Here is a 17,549-nt window from a genome sequence, read left to right on the forward strand (position 1 = left end):
AACCAGTAACCGGGGAAGAACCAGCCCCCGCGGCTGTCACCACCCTGCACCTCCATTTTGAACCCCCAGGGCTTCCCTCAGCCTCCACCCCCCCCCCCCCCCCCCCCCCCGAGTGGAGGGTGTTAATTAGCAAAAAACATTAATTAGCAAAGGATGGAAGCCAAGAAGCAAGCTGTCTGAAAACACCCAGCTGGGCTGTCAAAAAATGAGAAAAAAGTGATTTTCTGCAATAAAAAGGCCCCAAACAGGTGCTTCCACAGCCACGGGTGTTTTAAATTTATTTCTATAAATTCATATGTATTTGTGTGACATGGGAACTGAAACATTTTGGGGTGTAAGGTCCCTGCGCCGCGCAACCGCAGCAGCTCAGGCAACCGACCAGCCAGAGGTTTCCGGCAGCCTCCTCGCTCGCACGCTTTATTTCTGACTTATAAAAATAAAAGGAAAAATATATGCAGGGTTTTTATTGTAACAGGGAACGTGGTGTGTCCAAAAACAACAACAGGAAAAACACAACGAAATCCCGGCGAGGAATAAACCATGAGGCATAATGTAAAAAAAAAAAAAAAATTAAAGACTCCAGGAAATGGTGACTCCTACCCGCTCTGGCTGCGGGGCAGGATTTGTTGGGAATAACCTCAAATTCCTCTGAAATCCAGTCTCTGAGCTGGGTGGTGCCAGGAAGCAAAGTCCTTCTGGGCGGGGGCGTCTCCCCCAAGCGAGCTCAGCCTCAAGCGATGAAATCCAGGGGTCTGTTGAATCCTCCTTTTCTGTTCATGTACTGCCTGCGGCCCGAGGGGAAGAACCGTGTAAGCACTGGGGACAAAACTCCCCCAAGGGCTCCCAGCTCTGAAGAAATCCACACCAAAATACCCCATAACCATGCTCAGCAGCTGCGGGGAATCCAATTCCCTGTGGATTCACCCAAACGGAGGCAGGAAACGTCCCAGCGAGGAAGTGTCTCGCTTGGGCTCGGCTCTCTGAGGACCCTGGTGTTTGCAGGTCTGGATAAAAGCCAAAGCCTGGTGGCACGCTTGAGTTTCCATCAAAAAGAAAGCAGAATTGGCAAACTGAGTGGGTTTTCTTAGTAAGGAAGAACCAAACAGCATTGCTTAGGCAGGTCCTGGCAATATCCACACCTGGCACATCCCACCCGCAGGCAATGCTCTCTTTTTGCTCCTCATCCCTCTGCTTTCATCATTTCCAGGAGAAAGCAGAGGCCTCTTACCTCTGTTTGACAGTAAAAACCCCAAACTTGGCCTTTTTCCAAAAGCCCAAGGAGCCGGATCACCCCCCTGCATGTGTCAAGCAAGGTGTACAGCTGTGGTTTCCCCACACTGCGTTATCTCATCAAAGAAACTCTCTTTCTATCAAAAAAAAAAAAAAAAAAGGCTGGGTACAAACCTGTACTTCCTCTTCTGGGACACGTTGATGGCGTATGCGTTTGCAGCACCGTCCACCTTCTTCCCCTGAAAGATGTGAAGAAAAAAAAGTCCCCAAACTCCACATGTTGTCCCTGAAAAGGGGACAGTGACACTGCCAAGGCAGCCGTGGGCCCCACCACGCCGATCTGCACTCACTTTCGTCGTATTGAAAGAGGCGAAGCCCATTGTTTTCATCATCTCAATTTCCTCTTCTGTCTTCCCCTGTAAATCTTCCTCTGCCGAGACAAATAAATTAGTTCAATAAACGCAGCCACTGAGGTTTGCTAAAAATGTTTTAATTAAGCACCTGGACGTCCCCTGGGCTGGCCCCAACCTGAGCAGGGAACCCAGGATGTATTTAACGAGGCAAATACACCCCCTCACCTGTGATCTGACGCTCTTTGCTTTTAGAGTCCTTTATCTCCTTCTTCTCTTCATCCCGCCGCTCCTTCAGCCGTGGTGGGGAGGAGGAGCTGGATCGGTGCCGTCTTGGTGACCTGATGTTGCAAAAGCAGAGGAGGAGGGTTTGCACCTTCCTGGCGGTGCCGTTACTCCAGATGGTTTTACAGCGTTCACGAGTTCCCACCATCTCCGTGCCGCCCCTTGCCCGGGCTCCCCAGCTCGTCCCCACCCTGGCGTCGGCATTTCTGCCCCTCACCTGGACCGTCTCCTGTGCGGGGAGCGGGAACGACTCCTCCTCCTGTCCCTGTCCCGGGACCGGGATCTCTCTCTTCGCCTCCTCTCCCTCTCCCGGGAGGTGGACCGCGAACGCCTGCGTTCTGCTTGGGAGAAACACAGCCCTCGGCTCAGCTCCTGCTTCCCCTCCTCTCTCCCCCTTCGCTGCCCGCTTTTCAACGCAAATTCCATCAACGCTGCGACAGCTTCCAAGCTGAGAGCCCGTAACAACCCCTCCTTTCCACCTCCTGCCCCCCGCCCCTCCATGGCTGGGCGCAGAGATCCCCCCCAGCACCCACAGAATTGGGATGAGCCCAGGAAAAGCCCTTCCCTCGGCAGAGCGGTCCCTGAAAAGCTGAGGCGTGTGGAGGGGGGGGGGGGGGGTGGGAGTCGCTGTGCGTGAGGAGGAAGAGGACGAGGCTGAAGGGAACCTCTGTTCTCCCTCAGAGTGAAGATCCGAGGGTTCATCACCGCCCCGGAGGGGTTTCACCCCTCGTTCGGGGGCTGGGGGGAGCCCCACAGCCCTCTCCCACCCCTGGGCCGGGCAGCCTGGGCTCCCCGCCGCGGGCCTGGCTCCTCCACCTTCCCGCCCCCCCCCGAGAGCCCGGATTCTCCCCCCGGGGCCGGTCCCTCTCCCGGAGTCCCCCCCCCGTTCCCCCCTCACCCCGGCGCGGCGGTGACCGGGAGCGGCTGCGGCCCATCGCCGCCCCTCAGCGCTTCCTGCCGCCCGGCCTCCCGCGCTTCCGGCTCCGCCACCTTCCCCCCCCCCCCCCAGGAACCGGCGCCGCCGCGCTTTGGTTCCGCATCGCACACGGTCCGGGGGAGTCCCCAAGGCGGGGGAGCGGCCTCACCCCCCCCTTCCCGGCGGCCTCCCGTCCGCACCCCGAGCCGGGGGTGCGGGCCCAGAGCCCCGGCGAAGCCGCCATCCCGCCATCCCCATCCCACCGGGAGGCCGCGACACCCCACCCCACCCCACCCCCAGCAGCCCCCCAAAAGCTCCACAGCGCTGGCGGGTGCCAAACACGGGGTTTATTTACAGACAAGGCGTTACACAGCGCTTTCCAGCGACGATTGTCAGACACCGGCGGTCGCCCGCGCTCCCCTCGGGCCGCCGGGGCAGCCAGCCACCCCCCAGCCCCTTTTCGGTGGGTGTTCAGCAGCCGCAGCCTCACCGGAGCCCGGTCTGCGGGGTGTCTGCCAGCCTCACGCCGAATCCGGTTGAAACCCCGGCGGCGCCTTGGCCCAAGATGGAAACCTGGCCTCTCATCTTGGTGGAAATACGGAGGGCGACGAGCACGCGGGCCACGGGCGGTGATCGGCACGTCTCGGGGGCGCTGGATCGACGCTTTGACCCGCAGCCGGCAGCCAGGGATACACCCCTGCTTCCCCGCTGCGGAAAACCCACACCCAAAACCTGGGCCGGGGTGCTTGGGTTTGGGCAGCCTTGCCAAAAAGAGGTGGGAAGAAAGCAGCGAGCCAGGGGCAAAACGCTGGCAGGGGAGAGGTGGGAAAAAGTTATCTGGAGGGGATGATCCTGTGTCTGTTTTCTTCTAGCTAAGCGGCGAGGATGCACGTCACGGTGGTGGCCGTTTGAGCCTTCCTCCCTGCTGAAGGCACCAGCGTCTCTCGCTTCCCAACGCTGCATAAGGCGCCTAATGCACCCGGGATTTCCACAGAGCGGGGAAATAAATCCCCATCTCCTCTGCAAAACCCCTGGCCTTTGGAGAAAAAGGGTCACAAAGCCCCTGGGGACAGACCCTTGGAGAAAGAGGGGCTGCAGCCTCCCCACGGGAATGCTGGCCGGTCCGGCGTTGGGCTGTGCGGCAGTGTTGTAATTCAGGTTATCGCCCCGGGAGCGACCGTGCCGTCTTGGGGATGCAACGCACCCATCCCTGCGGGAGCTCTTCTGGCCTGGGTCGTGCAGAGGGACAGGCTGGACGGCAAAAACGGCCTCAAAGAGCCTTAAAATCAGTGGCAGTGAGCAACACCCCATGGGAAATGGTTACAGAGCTGTGGTTTTTGTCTCAAAGGCTGGCTGCCAAAGAGACACTGAATATAGGCACGAGCATGGGGGGCTGGTGTTCCTGCCCTCCGTTGCAGATGGTGAATTTAGGAGCTCAGCGTCCCCCATTTCCCCCCCTCCCCGGTCCTCGCAGGAGCATGGTGGGGAGCTGTGGCTCTAACCCCAGTGATGGAGCTCGGTGTGGACATTGGGCTGGGCTCTTCCCGAACACCGGGCTTCAGGACAGCCCCGGGGCTCCAGCAACATGCCTGCCAGGTGTGTATTTTTTTGCACTTTTTAAAAGGTTTTCACGCTTTACTTTTCGATTCAGAATTTGCCTAGCACACCTAATAATCGCAGCCCCGCAGAGGAAACCAACCTTTGTTTACAAAGCTCTTCCCTTTGACCTACAGCTCCCTGCCTGCACCCCGCTCTGCCCCATGTCCTCACCCCCAAAATTTCTGCCTGGCCCATGAGCTTTCTGCTCTTCCGGAGGAGAAAGCAAAAACCAAGAGCTGCCTCGCAGCAGTGGGAAGGCTTTGAAAACATGGTTGTGGCACATGGGAAAATCATATTGGGGTGAGGAAAGCCAGTGCCCTTGGAGGGGGGGTTCTGGGGCTCCCCACTACAGACCAAGCCCCCAGCAGACAGAACCTGGTGGGCGCTTGAGCTGTGGCAGGGAAGCTCATGCAGGCAGACGGCAAACCCCTGTGGGTTACGGGCTGATCCCGTTGGTTTTGTCCCCTAAATACCAGCGTTGGAGTGGCTGTGGGGCAAATCAGCATCGCTGGTTTTCTTCTTCCCGTCGGGCACAGCCGGGAGGTTGTGAGGATGGTCGTGTTGCTGTACGGAGCGCTGGAGGCAGGGAGGGGAGGCTGGGTGGGAAGGAAACACCAAGGAGGATTTGAACTTGTGCTCGGGAGTCCAGAGCTGGGGAAAAGCAACGATCCGGCCTCGGCCGCGCCGACGGGCGTTCGCTGAGCCCAGGGTCGGTGCGAGCGGAGACCTGGCGCAGCCACGGCCGCGCGCGCCGGCGTCGCCGGGACATGGTGGTGGGGACGGGGGGGTGGCGGCGTTGGCAGTGCCTCTGGCTGAAGTGAATCGGCAGCGTGTGTTCATCCCGAAGTAGCACTTAGTGAGTGAAGTTTTGCTCAGTTTTAAATAACACAGACACTTCCCGGAGGCTCTTTTCTTCTCCCTTCTCAGGTGCGGTTCGTGTGGTGCAGCAGGGGCTCTCCCAGTGCCGTGGAATCCTCGTAGGGTGAATACGTGAGACGGTGGCACCAGGAGAGGGGACTGAAGGTGGCTCTTCGGCTCAGGGAGAGGAAGATTACAATCCAGAAAGGAAAGGCTCCCAGGCCCAGCGCCTCGGCCTCTCCTTCAGGGAGAGCAATCCCGCCACGTTCGGCTTGAGCCGATTCCCCTGGCGAAGCGGCGAACAATTTTGCCTTGGGGGTGAAGCCAACGCCATTCCAGCGGAGCTTGAAACAGAAGGTAAAAAAAAAAAAAAATAACAACAAAACACCCTTTTCTTCCTCAAACCAAGCGGTTCCGGGCTGCGCCCCACATTTCACGAGGGCTCTGCAAGCGGCGGGTGAGAAAAAAACAACCCTCATCCCACATGTGGGAAGGGGCTGGTGCCCAGGAGGGAGAAGGGAGAGCTCGTGGGAGGAGGGAGATCGCAGCGGGTATTTCCCCAAGCGGCAAACAGGGGCCACAATCTTTCATAAGCTCGGTGACCGCCTCCAAAAGCGGGTGACAGGGGACGAGGTGCCTCGTGCCAGGGGTCCCCAGAAAACAACTCGCCTCCGGGGTTTTCGGCTGCGCCTCGGCCAGACGCACGACGCAGGAGCCGTCCCTCGGCCTCGGCGCCTCTGTCCAGAGAGGTTCCCAGCCGCCGCTGCAGCGGGAGGCCTCGGAGGAGACTCAAGATTCGATTTTTTCCTTCTTTTTGCCTTTTTTCAGGAAAGATGGGGTCCGGAATTTCTTCTTCTTCTTAGAGGGCGATTTGGAGGGTGAACCTTCGGGGGAGACGGGGCTGCTGGTCACCGTCTCCTTCTCCTTGGGGGCATCCTGGTCAGCTTTGGCAGGGGAGGTCGTCCGGCCCCCCCCTTTGCCCAGGCTTTCCTCGGTGCTCTGCTCCTCATCTTTCCTGTTCACCACCGGCGGCACCTTCTCAGTGGCAGAATCAGCCAGTGCTTGGCCGCCGTTCGCCGTCTTGTCACCTTGGCAAGGGGAAAGAGGAGAGGTGAGGCTTGGGGCAGGGGGTGGCTGGCACTGTGGAGGCTTAAATCCCCCCCTCCAGCTTGCCGGTTGGACCTGGGCAGGAGCAGAATTTGGCCCCTGCAGACAGAGAGTGCTGGCACCCAATCCCCGTTTTCCTGAACCTTCCCCCCCTCCCCATGGGAGAAGCGACGGGATGGAGAGCTGGGAAGAGGCAGGTGGGGAGGGTGGCTGGCTCCGTCCCGGCCTCGCCGCTGGAAATAAAGCAGGCAGCAAAGAAAATGAAGCAACCCAAGGCATTTCCTTCTGCGAAACCCTGAGCGGGCCGTCGCTCCCCGCGGGAGCACGTCCGAAACGGGCCGCGGAGAGCAAGGTCACCCCGAGCTAGCGGGGAGCGCGGTCGCCCGCGTCCCTCCTCCCGCAGCGAGGCTCAGGGGCGGCCTCTCCGTACTTACTACGGTGACAAGTATTCAGAGTCAGAGGTAACTCCTTGGGTGAAAGCCACACATGGAGGAAAGAGAAAGGAAGACGTTGTGGAGACAGACAGGCGGACACCACGAGACACGATGAGAAAGCGAGAAGCCGCGCGCTCCCACTGCCCTCTCCCGCACCCCGAGACCCGCTGTGTTTGTACATTAGAAATTTGCAATGGGAAGCAGAAAATAATGGGGGTATCGCACCCGTTGGTGCGTTAGGAGGGGGACAGATGTGTCCCCCGCCACCCCGCAAAGCCACCAGTGGACACTCACGACCTTTGCAGTGTGAATCCTCGTCGGTGCTCGCCCTCACCAGAGCGGGGACCCCCCCCCCCCCCTAGGGAAAGGCAAAGGGACACGGGGGGGTGGGGTGTGACATTTATCTGCGTGTCAGCGTGGTCTGACTACAGCCACCCTCATCCCCCCACTTCGGTTGCTCACTGGAGACCCCGCTCTTGTGTCCCCATTCAAGGGGGGGGGGGGGGGCGAGCCCGGGCGCTCGCCAGCCCACTCACCCTCCGGGGGCTCCACAGTCGTGGCGGCCGGGCTCTCTGCCGGGGCTGCGGGCGGGCTCTGCGCTGGGGAGGCGGGGGGCGATTTGGTGGGGGTAGCCTGGCTCTCCTCTGCCGCAGCGTCCTTCTCGCCTGCCAGCGGAGAGATGCGCTGGCCCCGGGGTCCGCTGGGTGCCGGCCCCGAGGGGGATTTGGGACCAGGGCTCCCCCCGTACCCCTCCTACCCTGCAGCCCCATTTTTTTCCTCTCCACCTCCTGCTTGTACTCCTCCAGCTCCTGGTCGGTGAGCTGGCTGAAGGGGTTCGGGGGCTCCGGCTCAGGGGGTGCCTCCTCCCGTGATGCCTCTTTGGCCTCCGCATCCCCCAAATGACTCTCTGTGGACTGAAACACCCCCCGGAGCAGTGTCACCCCCTGACCGGTGGGGCTGCTGGGGAGCTGGGGAAGGGGCTGGGGACACGGGGTGACATACGGGGCTGCGGCTGGTCTCGGCGATCACGCTGGCCAGAAGCTGTGACTGGGGCCCGGCCGACTTCACGTCCTGGCGGTTTTGCTCCCGGATCTGCGGGTGAGATGCAGAGTGAGGGTGGGGAAAAAGCCTCCCCCTTTCCCCAGGGTCTGCCGAGACCCCTGCACCTGCGTCCGAAAGCCCGTCCGGGGCTTTCAAAACGGGACCGTACCTTGTTCCTCATCTCCAGCACCTCCTGTGGGTCCGTGTAGAGGGGCACGAACTGGTTGGGGTTCTCAATTCGGATGGGGGTTCCGCTGCTGCCTTTTTCCACCTCATCTGCTTTCAGCCACTGTGTGTCCCAGAGACAAAACCCCGATAAATACATGTTGTGAAGGGAGGAGACCCCAATAAATGCAAGTTGCGTAGAGGGGAGACCCTGTTAAAGCCTGTGGTGCTCAGCCCCCTGGGCTGGGGAGGTGGGATTTTAAAATATTATGTGGTCAGGGGTCTGATGCCATTCCCTGAGCCAGACCCCTTCCCAAATTAACCCCAGGATGCCGGGGCAGCTCCTCACCGTCGTCTTTGTCTTCTGGCTGCTGGCAGTGCCCTGCTGCTCCTCGGCCACGTTGACCCTCATGTAGGTGTTGGGGGTGTTGAGCCACCGCGTCTTCTCCTTCTGTTGCTTCTGGGCATGCTGCCGCAGCGCGGGGACGGGGGCAGCCTCCTCCTCGAAGACGAAGGCCGTCACCGTGGCGGGGATCAGCACGTCGCTTTTGGGCTTGCTCTTCTCCTGCACGAAGGGGTAGCGGTAGGTGTAGCCCGTGCGGTAACCCTGGAAAAGCAGAGAGCGCTTGGTTGTGAATAATACAGGGATTAAAAAAAAAAAAAAAAAAAAAATTTTTGTGCATTTTGGGGGAGCTCGCCATGTTTCGGCAGCAGCCGGTGCTCACCAGGTTGTCCAACATCCTCATCAGGGCTTCGAATTCGTGCTCGCCCAAGCGGCTCTTCTGCATGGGCCCGAAGGTGCTGCCGGCCCAGCGCACCGAGCCCACCTCGTGGGGCCGGTGCTTGGCGCGCTCCAGCACGATCAGGTTCTCCGCGCCGCCCGCGCTCGCCAGCGCCGACACCTACGGCCGAGCCGGGGGAGAAGCAGCTGATGCAGCCGGACGGGGACAGCCCCAAACCTGCCCACAGCCCCCGCGGCTGCGCTGGTCTGTCCCATCCCGGGCACTGTGCCGGCGGCAGAGACCTGGCACAGCTCAGTGCACAGTCCCAGGGCTCTGTGCCAGGAGCAGAGACCTGGCACAGCTCAGTGCATGGTCCTAGGGCTCCGTGCCAGCAGCAGAGACCTGGCACAGCTCAGTGCACGGTCCTAGGGCACTGTGCCAGCAGCAGAGACCTGGCACAGCTCAGTGCATGGTCCTAGGGCACTGTGCCAGCAGCAGAGACCTGGCACAGCTCAGTGCAGAGTCCTGGGGTATTGCAGTTGTGGCAGAGACCTGGCACAGCTCAGTGCATGGTCCCAGGGCTCTGTGCCAGCAGCAGAGACCTGGCACAGCTCAGTGCACGGTCCTAGGGCACTGCAGTGATAGCAGAGACCTGGCACAGCTCAGTGCACGGTCCCAGGGCACTGCAGTGATAGCAGAGACCTGGCACAGCTCAGTGCACGGTCCCAGGGCTCCGTGCCAGCAGCAGAGGCCTGGCACAGCTCAGTGCACGGTCCTAGGGCACTGCAGTGATAGCAGAGACCTGGCACAGCTCAGTGCATGGTCCCAGGGCTCCATGCCAGCAGCAGAGACCTGGCACGGCTCAGTGCACGGTCCCAGGGCTCCGTGCCAGCAGCAGAGGCCTGGCACAGCTCAGTGCACGGTCCTAGGGCACTGCAGTGATAGCAGAGACCTGGCACAGCTCAGTGCACGGTCCTAGGGCACTGCAGTGATAGCAGAGACCTGGCACAGCTCAGTGCATGGTCCTAGGGCTCCGTGCCAGCAGCAGAGACCTGGCACAGCTCAGTGCACGGTCCTAGGGCACTGCAGTGATAGCAGAGACCCGGCACAGCTCAGTGCACAGTCCCAGGGCTCCGTGCCAGCAGCAGAGACCTGGCACAGCTCAGTGCATGGTCCTAGGGCACTGCAGTGATAGCAGAGACCTGGCACAGCTCAGTGCACGGTCCCAGGGCTCCGTGCCAGCAGCAGAGACCTGGCCCAGCTCAGTGCACGGTCTCAGAGCAACACGCTGTCCTCAGAGACCCGGCCCAGCTCAGCGCAAGCTCCTGAGACACGGTGCTGGCAGCAGAGACCGTACACAGCTTGGTGCTTATTCCCAGGGGTACCGCCCCAGCAGCTGAGACCGTACACAGCTCGGTGCACGCCCCCAGCACTCACCTGGATCTCGCAGGCCGCCTGCAGATGGAAGATGCTGTAAAAAGCCTCCTCGGCGGTGTCGCCCAGTGCCAGCACCCCGTGGTTGCGCAGCACCAGGATCTGCAGCACCGAGCACAGGGCGGGGGGGGGGGGGGATGTCAGAAGGGCAAGGCAGAGGGGACCGGGACGGTGGGATGGCCCCTCGCTGCCCCCCTGCCTCAGTGTGCCGTCCCCCCACCCCATCCCCTCACCTTGCAGGTGGGGCCGAGGGATTTTTGGAGCTCGACCCGATCGGCTTCGTCCTCCACCTCCCCGCGGAAATCGAAGTAGGCGACGTCCCCCAGCAGCAGCGCGGCGCGGGAGATGGGCAGCACGCCGCAGCGCATGGCCGACACCTGCAGCGGAGCGGGGCAGGGCAGGCAGGGCACACACCTCACATCCCCCCCCCCCCAAAACCTTCATGGTCACCCCCAAAAAATCCCCCCCGCCCCCCCCAAATCTTACTGCAGCCGTGGCCGGCGTGTGCAGGCGGATGATGCAGCGGGTGTCAGGGCGGGCGGCGTAGATGGCGGCGTGGAGGCTGAAGCTGCGGGCGTCGGGGGCGAAGCCGGTGCTGCCCTGCTCCACCACGGCCCCCAGCACGTTCACCTTGATCTTGGGAGGGGGGGGGGATTTGGGGGGCTCAGAGGTGGCGGGTCCCCCCCCACTCGGGGTGTGGGGGTGGTGCGTGTGTGGGAGGGACGGGGACATGCTCACCAGGCTGGCTGCTGTCACCTCGCTGCACGCCAGCCCCTGTGGGGCCACCAAGAAATGCTCCTGCTCCTTGCTCACCCGCAGCTGTGCCAGGAAAAAGCCCATATACGTATAAAAAAACCCCAAAACAAAACAAAAAAAAACAAACCAACACCCCCCCAAAAAGCTAACCCCTCCACCAAAACTCCCACTAAAAAATCCCCAAATCCCACCCTTCCCCCCAAAACCCAACTCCTCCCAACTACCCCAAAAAAACCCCCCAAAGCCCCCAACCCACCCAGAAAAACAACTCCCCCAAAAACCCCAAAACTCCCAAGCCTCTCCCAAAATGCCAAACCTCCAAAAAACTACCCCAACCCCCCCCAAAAAAACAACTCCCCCAAAGACCCCCAAACTCCCAACCCCCCAAAAAACCACCCTCAACTCCCCAACAAAACAACTCCCACAAAGAACCCCTCAAAACTGCAAAACTCCTAACCCCCCCTAAAAACCACCACCCTCCCCAACCCCCCCAACCCCCTCAACCCCCCACCCAAAAGAACCCTCAACCGCCCCCAAAACCTCCTCAACCCTCTGAAATAAGAAAACCACAACAAAACCCCCAACCCCCGCACCTCCACGCAACCCCCACCCCCCAAAAGTCATCCCTCCTCCCCCCTCCCCAAATCCAAACGACCCCAAACCGCCAAGGCAGCCCCCCCCTCCCAGGTTTTGGGGTGCTCACGGTGACGGCGGCGTGTCCCAGCTGGGCCCAGCCATAGAGGTCGAGCAGGCGATGGATGCTGCCCACCTTGCACCGCATCAGCCGCTCGCCCTTGGCCAGCGCCGGCGCCTCGGGGCCGTGCAGGTCGTTGATGGGGGTGACAGCCGCCAGCCCTGGGGACGTGCCACCCCCCCCCGAGTGAGTGGGAGATTGGGGGGGGTGTGGGGGGGGTGTGGGGATTGACCTCCCTCCCCCAAACCCTGGGGGATTCGCAGGGACAGGGGAGCGGAGGGTTCCGGAGCTGGGTTTGTTGGCCCCCAAAGTTAGGTGGCCCCCCAGGTTTGATGATCCCAAAGGTTTTGGGGGCCCCAAAGGTTTCAGGGACCCCAAAGGTTTGGGGGATGGCTGGTTGGTGTCTGCAGAGTGACCCCCCCCCCTTCTATCCCCACAGTGTCCCCCCCCCTCCCTTTCCCACCACCTCTCCTAGAAATGGAAGGAAAACTGGAGCCTTACCAGCTGTTTTCTCACCTACAATCCCATAAATGAAGAAATCCCCTCAAATATTTCACAGAACCGTTTTGTTTTCCCCCCAAAAAGCCCTTGGCGGGTGTGGCCATACCCATGGGGGAGGTGGGGAGGACGGCGGGGGACGTGGTGGCCATGAAGTCGGCGATCTGCCGCAGGGCCCAGATGTGGGACGAGTTGTTCCCCTTCTTCATCTGCTCCTGGATGAGGCTCTCCAGCTCCTCCCTGAAAGACTGCGGCATCCCGGCCCCACCGGCGTCACCTCCCCCGGGGAAGGGACACGGTGACCGAGCAGGGACCATCTGGTGGCACCGGGGTGGGGGCACCGCCGGGTCGCTGGTGGCAGCATCACCAGTTTGGTGGAAGTGGCACCACAGGCTTGGTGGCACGGTGATGGTGGCACCACAGGCTTGGTGGCACGGTGATAGTGGCACCACGGGTTTGGTGGCACGGTGATAGTGGCACCACGGGTTTGGTGGCACGGTGATGGTGGCACCACGGGTTTGGTGGCACGGTGATGGTGGCACCACGGGTTTGGTGGCACGGTGATGGTGGCACCACAGGCTTGGTGGCACGGTGATAGTGGCACCACAGGCTTGGTGGCACGGTGATGGTGGCACCACGGGTTTGGTGGCATGGTGATGGTGGCACCACAGGCTTGGTGGCACGGTGATAGTGGCACCACAGGCTTGGTGGCACGGTGATGGTGGCACCACGGGTTTGGTGGCATGGTGATGGTGGCACCACGGGTTTGGTGGCACGGTGATGGTGACATTACCAGCTTGGAGTCAGTGACACCACTGGCTTAATGGCACGGTGACCGTGGTGGCACCGGCAACTCAGTGACAGCAGCACCAGAGGCTTGGTGGCACGGTGGTGATGGTGGCACCACCAGCCAGGTGGGGACATGCCCAGAGCCAACATGTGGTGGCATTGGCGTTGGGACAGGAGGGACAGGGTTGGAGATGGGGTTGTTGGATGGCAGATGGGGTGGGGACAGGAGGGAGGGGGTTTGGGGACAGGAGGGATGGGGTTTGGGGACAGGAGGGACGGGGTTTGGGGTCCCCGAGAGGGGCCACCTCTCACCGGGCTCTGGAGGATCATGGTGACCCGCTTCTTCTGCTCCATCATGTTGAAGTCCTGCCGCAGGTCGGCTGCCATGTTCCGTGCCCGCAGGTACTCGGGGTCGTCCTCGGCCAAACCCCCCAGGTATCGGGGCGCGGGGGCGGGGGGCGAGGGCAGGGGCTCCGGGCTGGCAGCCGTGCTCATCCTGCCGGCAGGGACGGATGGACGGGCAGACGGACGGACGGACGGCGTCAGGCCCCGCCACCCTCATCCCCTCCACAAATACAGATTGCGAAGAAGCCACAGAAAATATCGCCCAGCTGCGCCCCATAGATAAGCCCCGGCCGGCCCCCGCCCTGCCCATCGGTGTGACGAGTTGGCAAGGGACACTTTGGGGGTGGGGTGGGGGGGGTGTCCCCCCACGGCCTGAACCGCCCAGACTCAGTTCCACCCCCTGCCCTGGAGCGGGGAGAAGCTGTGGCTGAGAACGGGCAGCTCAGTGCACCGATGGGAGCAGCACCAGTGACACCCGCCCTCAGGACAGCTCCAGATTGGGGCCACGCACCATCGAGGGGCTGACGCCACGGTGCCAGCGCACATTTTGGGGGGGGGGGGGCGGATGAAGGGGGGCCAATCCCAGCCGCTGCAGACCCCAAAAGACCAGCGCTGATCCTCCCCCCCCCCCCCCCCCCCGCCATGCACCAGCCAAGGGCAACTTCAATGAGGTGTTTTGGGGGTGCTGCTGCAAAGGATCCCCCCCCTTAGATACAGAGCACTGCTTGCCCCCCCAAAATACGAGGGGTTGCACACAAACCTGAGCTGCTCCCCCAAACCCCTTGGGGCACCCCCCAACAGAGCCCCCCCCCCCCCATGCTTTCACCAATGCAAAAGCAAACACACCCCCCCCCCCAGTTTTGCTGCTCTGGGACTGACCTGGCTCAGAAGTGGGGGGGCCTTTTCCAGGCTAAAATTCCCTCGGGGGGGGGGTGGTGGTGTCCCACAGCAGCCCCCGGCCCACGCCGGAGGGGAACGTCAAGTGGCAGCAAGGTCCTGAGCATCCCCGTGGGATTTTCCCCCCAAGGAGAAGGAGGGAGAGCAGAGGGGTGTCTAAGGGCCCCCCCACATCACTCGGTGCCTGGGGTGGGGAGGGGGACACCCCCAGGCTGCATTCCCCTCCCCACCCCCCCCCCCCCAAGCATCCCCAGCCGCCTCCGCCCTCGCCGCACCCAACGCCGCTGCGGCAGCCGCAGGGATGGCGGATAAGGATGAAAAATAGGGAATCTGGGGGGAGGACGGGAGGGGGGGCCTGCAGCAATGCACCCCCCCAGGGATGCGGATTGATTGGGAGGGGGGAAGGGGGTCGGGTACCCACCGCCTTCGGAGGATAAAGGCCTGAAGCAGGGGGGGGGATGCAATGCCACCCCCCCCCCCCCCATCTGCATGCAGCCAGTTTTGGGGGGGGTGTGAGATAAAAGAAGAAAAAGGGGGGGGGGGGTAACCCAGCCGCTCCCGCCCTCAGCCCCCCCAAACCCTCCCCGGGGGAGGGGGATGCTGCGGCCGGGAGGATGCTGCCATCACCCACCTCCTCCTCCTCAGAGCATCCTGACAAAGGGCCGCCCCCCCACACCCCCCCGCGCAGGTCCAGCTCCCTCTGCCGACACGCCACGCGTGGCCCCGCCGCCTTCCCCCGCCCCACCCCACCCCACGGACCCCCCCCCCCCCCGGGAAACTCCCCGAGTGCAAACAACCCGGGAGGGGAAGCACGCACCGCAGACACCCCCAAAATCCGATTTTATTACGAGAACGTTAATTGGGAGTTACATGAAACAAGCCATTACCTGGCGGGGGAAGGAGCAGCACTGCTAATTGCTAATTACATTTTCATACAGCAATTAATTACAGCTCTGGCCTCCCCACCACGTTTTAGGGGTGATGGACACCCCCACCATGCCCCCATTTTGGGGTCAGGGCCAGTTGAAGTGCTGGGTTTAATGGGATGAGGGACTGGATCCAGCCCTGGGACAGGAGCCGCAGCCCCAAAAATCAGTGCTTGAGCATCGAACTTAGCTGTCACTCTGGGTCCCCCACAGATTTTTGCAGGACACCCTGATTTTTTAGGGATTTGCTGGAAAAACCTTAAAAAAAAAAAAAAAAAAAGGATGTTTTTTATTCTCCTTTGGAATAATTTCGTGGGGGGTAAAAGCTGATTCGAATCAATTTATGTCAATATAAATCAGGGGCTCCCCAAACCCACAAGGCCATGGGTGGGAGCTCCCTGCAAGGCCCATGGGTGCCCCCAACCCTGTCACCCTCAGCCAGGGCTGACCCCCAACTCACCAGCCCCTCACTCTCCTGCTGCAGCCCGGGACAGGGGGGCAGGACAGGGTGACCCCACATGTGGGGGGGGCACTTCCAGGCCAGGTCTTGGGGGGCACCCCTGGGGGTCTCCCCACTGCTGTCACCCAGCTCCTGTTCAGCATTGGTGTCCTGCTGCTGGGAAAACGCGGGAGAAAAAGTCAAAGGGGAATTAAAAAACACACTGAAATTGAGGATCCAGCCCCCCCCCCTCCCCGTTTCTGCTTTGAGAAACAGCCCCTCCCCCCCAATAATAATTGAATTTATTTCCCATATTTAAATTAATTACAGCCTAAAAAATGTTAAACAAGAAAATCCCTACCAGGCCCCCTCGAGCTCACACATGCTAGAGGGAAAGTTTTGGATGCAGGGGCCCTATTTTGGGGTGAAACCTCCCCCCCCATACCTTGACTCCCCCTGTTTCCTCCAAAACCAGGCGCAGCAGGCGGATGTACTCGGTGGCAGCTTTCAGGGTGTCGACTTTGCTGGGCTTGCGGTCGCAGGGGATGAGGGGCACGATGGTCTTCAGCTTCGAGAAGCCGCTGTTCAGGTTTTTAATCTGCCGGGAGGAAATAAATCCAGTTACCCTGGGATTAAACTGGGTGTGTCCCCCCCCCCAGGATTAAAACGGGCCCTCATAGGATTAAACGAGGCCCCCCAGGAATAAACTAAGCCTTTCTAGGATTAAACCAGGCCCCCCAAATTCAGTGGCAAAGGCAAACACCTCGGGGCAATGCTGCTGGGGGTCCCCTGACTAGAGCAGCCCTGGGTGCTACCACGATGGGACATCTCCTGTAGCCCCATGGGATTTGCCCCCCCCCCCTTTTTTTTTTTTTTTTTTGTGTGTGTGGGGTGGGTGCAGAGGGCTGTTTTGGGGTCTCCTCACCCTCTCGCGCTCCTTGGCGTTGGCCACTTGCCGCCGCTCCAGCAAGTCCGCCGGGTCTCCGGCCGGCTGGTAGCCCCCGGCCGGCTGCTTGCGCAGGCGGGTGATGGCGGCGGCGCGGGGCAGGGGGCCGTAGCGCTGGCTCAGCACCCTCTCCAGCACCTCGGGGGCCGGGGTGGGCAGCAGGACCCCCGCCGGCGGCTCCCTGGCATCCCCCATAGCCAAGGAAGGGACAGATCCCTCACCCCACCGCGCTGCCACCCAAAAAGAGAGAAAGTGCTTAAAAAAGGCCCTTAAATACCCTGAGAGCCCAACGAGCTGCAGGTGGGGCTCAGTGCGGCCTAACGAGCGGGGCAGGTGCAGGGGCAGGAGGGGGGCTTGGGCCGTGCCTCAGTTTCCCCACTCAGCAGCCAAGTCGCCAAAGCCCGTGGCTAACAAAGTCTTGACCCAAAAAGGGACCCAAACCCATCCCTGGGAGCAGGGGGGGTTCTTTGTGGGGGGGGGATGAGGCCTGACGCCCTGGTGATGGGCAGCTGGTCTTGCCCCTCAGAGAGAAACAGGGGTTTGTTTAGGAGGCTTCACGTGTCCCTAAAGATGTGGGAAGCTCGTTTGGGTGGGGAAAATAAAAATATGAGGGGATTAATCACAGCGAGGGCTGTTTCGGTAGATGGCAGTGTTAGTCCCTGCAATGCTGGAAACCTCAGGCCTGCTAGAAAAGGGGGGAAATTCCCTTTTGCCCACCAAAACTGAGGCTGGTGGCCGCCTTGTCACCCTGGGTTATTCACCGGGGGGGAGGAAACCTCATCCCCGGGATGTTTTTTCCCCCTCACAAAATGCTGCCCATCCTCCCCTCTGGTGTTTTCAGGGAGGAAAGAGACCCAAGGTGGCTCGCCCTGCTTTTCCCAGGGGGGTTTGGGGGCTGCTGGCGGGGAGTGGGTGACCCATGGGGTGCAGGGGGGGACAGATGTGTTCCGAGGCCACCGTGCCTCAGTTTCCCCAAACCTGAAGGCCTGAAAACTATCCCTGGGCTGCACCAGAGTCCTGACATTTTGCTCCTCACACCGAGGGAGAGTGGGACTGGAGGAGCAAATTGCAAAGAAACCCCTAATTGAGCCTCAGAGACACCTGGAAGTCAAATGAGC

At 61.2% G+C, this 17,549-nt stretch overlaps 3 protein-coding genes across 8 annotated transcripts; all 3 read right to left on the reverse strand.

Annotated features, from left to right (window-relative positions):
• Positions 1-449: 449 nt before the first annotated feature.
• Positions 450-2,861, reverse strand: SNRNP27 (small nuclear ribonucleoprotein U4/U6.U5 subunit 27). The gene is made up of 6 exons (XM_042801414.1): positions 2,764-2,861; positions 2,083-2,203; positions 1,809-1,921; positions 1,581-1,660; positions 1,405-1,469; positions 450-785 (listed from the first exon to the last, which is right to left on the reverse strand). The coding sequence occupies exons 1-6, from the start codon at positions 2,798-2,800 to the stop codon at positions 731-733; spliced, it is 471 nt and encodes a 156-aa protein (XP_042657348.1). The 5' UTR covers positions 2,801-2,861; the 3' UTR covers positions 450-730.
• A 245-nt stretch (positions 2,862-3,106) lies between these two features.
• ADD2 (adducin 2) lies at positions 3,107-14,826 on the reverse strand. Of its 4 annotated transcripts, none has more exons than XM_042801357.1 (16): positions 14,752-14,826; positions 14,103-14,219; positions 13,191-13,443; positions 12,199-12,337; positions 11,601-11,752; positions 10,880-10,960; positions 10,628-10,777; positions 10,375-10,518; positions 10,145-10,243; positions 8,711-8,887; positions 8,335-8,592; positions 7,990-8,109; positions 7,782-7,871; positions 7,537-7,693; positions 7,316-7,444; positions 3,107-6,326 (listed from the first exon to the last, which is right to left on the reverse strand). In XM_042801357.1, the coding sequence occupies exons 3-16, from the start codon at positions 13,371-13,373 to the stop codon at positions 6,028-6,030; spliced, it is 2,178 nt and encodes a 725-aa protein (XP_042657291.1). In that variant the 5' UTR covers positions 13,374-13,443; positions 14,103-14,219; positions 14,752-14,826; the 3' UTR covers positions 3,107-6,027. The 4 variants fall into 4 exon arrangements, with proteins under 4 accessions (XP_042657291.1, XP_042657292.1, XP_042657290.1 ...); XM_042801358.1 differs by lacking the exon at positions 14,752-14,826 and adding an exon at positions 14,542-14,558; XM_042801356.1 differs by lacking the exon at positions 14,752-14,826 and having other exon boundaries at positions 13,191-13,374; positions 14,103-14,318.
• Positions 14,827-14,942: 116 nt separating this feature from the next.
• FIGLA (folliculogenesis specific bHLH transcription factor) lies at positions 14,943-16,650 on the reverse strand. 3 transcript variants are annotated; one of them, XM_042801404.1, is made up of 4 exons: positions 16,411-16,650; positions 15,931-16,083; positions 15,507-15,662; positions 14,943-15,304 (listed from the first exon to the last, which is right to left on the reverse strand). In XM_042801404.1, the coding sequence occupies exons 1-4, from the start codon at positions 16,624-16,626 to the stop codon at positions 15,284-15,286; spliced, it is 546 nt and encodes a 181-aa protein (XP_042657338.1). In that variant the 5' UTR covers positions 16,627-16,650; the 3' UTR covers positions 14,943-15,283. The 3 variants fall into 3 exon arrangements, with proteins under 3 accessions (XP_042657338.1, XP_042657337.1, XP_042657336.1); XM_042801403.1 differs by lacking the exon at positions 14,943-15,304 and having other exon boundaries at positions 15,351-15,659; XM_042801402.1 differs by lacking the exon at positions 14,943-15,304 and having other exon boundaries at positions 15,351-15,662.
• Positions 16,651-17,549: the final 899 nt, after the last annotated feature.

The sequence above is a fragment of the Tyto alba genome, unplaced genomic scaffold, assembly GCF_018691265.1.
Source record: "Tyto alba isolate M040663 unplaced genomic scaffold, T.alba_DEE_v4.0 Super-Scaffold_34, whole genome shotgun sequence".
Lineage (NCBI taxonomy): Eukaryota > Metazoa > Chordata > Aves > Strigiformes > Tytonidae > Tyto > Tyto alba.

Coding starts and splice junctions, on each gene's coding strand:
- FIGLA (XM_042801402.1), bottom strand. CDS start 16,626: ATGGGGGATGCCAGGGAGCCGCCGGCGGGGGTCCTGCTGCCCACCCCG. Junction 16,084..16,410: donor ACGCCAAGGAGCGCGAGAGG/GTGAGGAGACCC, acceptor TCCTCCCGGCAG/ATTAAAAACCTGAACAGCGG. Junction 15,663..15,930: donor AGGAAACAGGGGGAGTCAAG/GTATGGGGGGGG, acceptor GCGTTTTCCCAG/CAGCAGGACACCAATGCTGA.
- SNRNP27 (XM_042801414.1), bottom strand. CDS start 2,800: ATGGGCCGCAGCCGCTCCCGGTCACCGCCGCGCCGGG. Junction 1,922..2,082: donor CCGCACAGGAGACGGTCCAG/GTGAGGGGCAGA, acceptor TTGCAACATCAG/GTCACCAAGACGGCACCGAT. Junction 1,661..1,808: donor CAAAGAGCGTCAGATCACAG/GTGAGGGGGTGT, acceptor TTGTCTCGGCAG/AGGAAGATTTACAGGGGAAG.
- ADD2 (XM_042801357.1), bottom strand. CDS start 13,373: ATGAGCACGGCTGCCAGCCCGGAGCCCCTGCCCTCGCCCCCCGCCCCC. Junction 8,110..8,334: donor GCCAGAAGACAAAGACGACG/GTGAGGAGCTGC, acceptor TGGGACACACAG/TGGCTGAAAGCAGATGAGGT. Junction 6,327..7,315: donor GACTGTGGAGCCCCCGGAGG/GTGAGTGGGCTG, acceptor CCCCTTGCCAAG/GTGACAAGACGGCGAACGGC.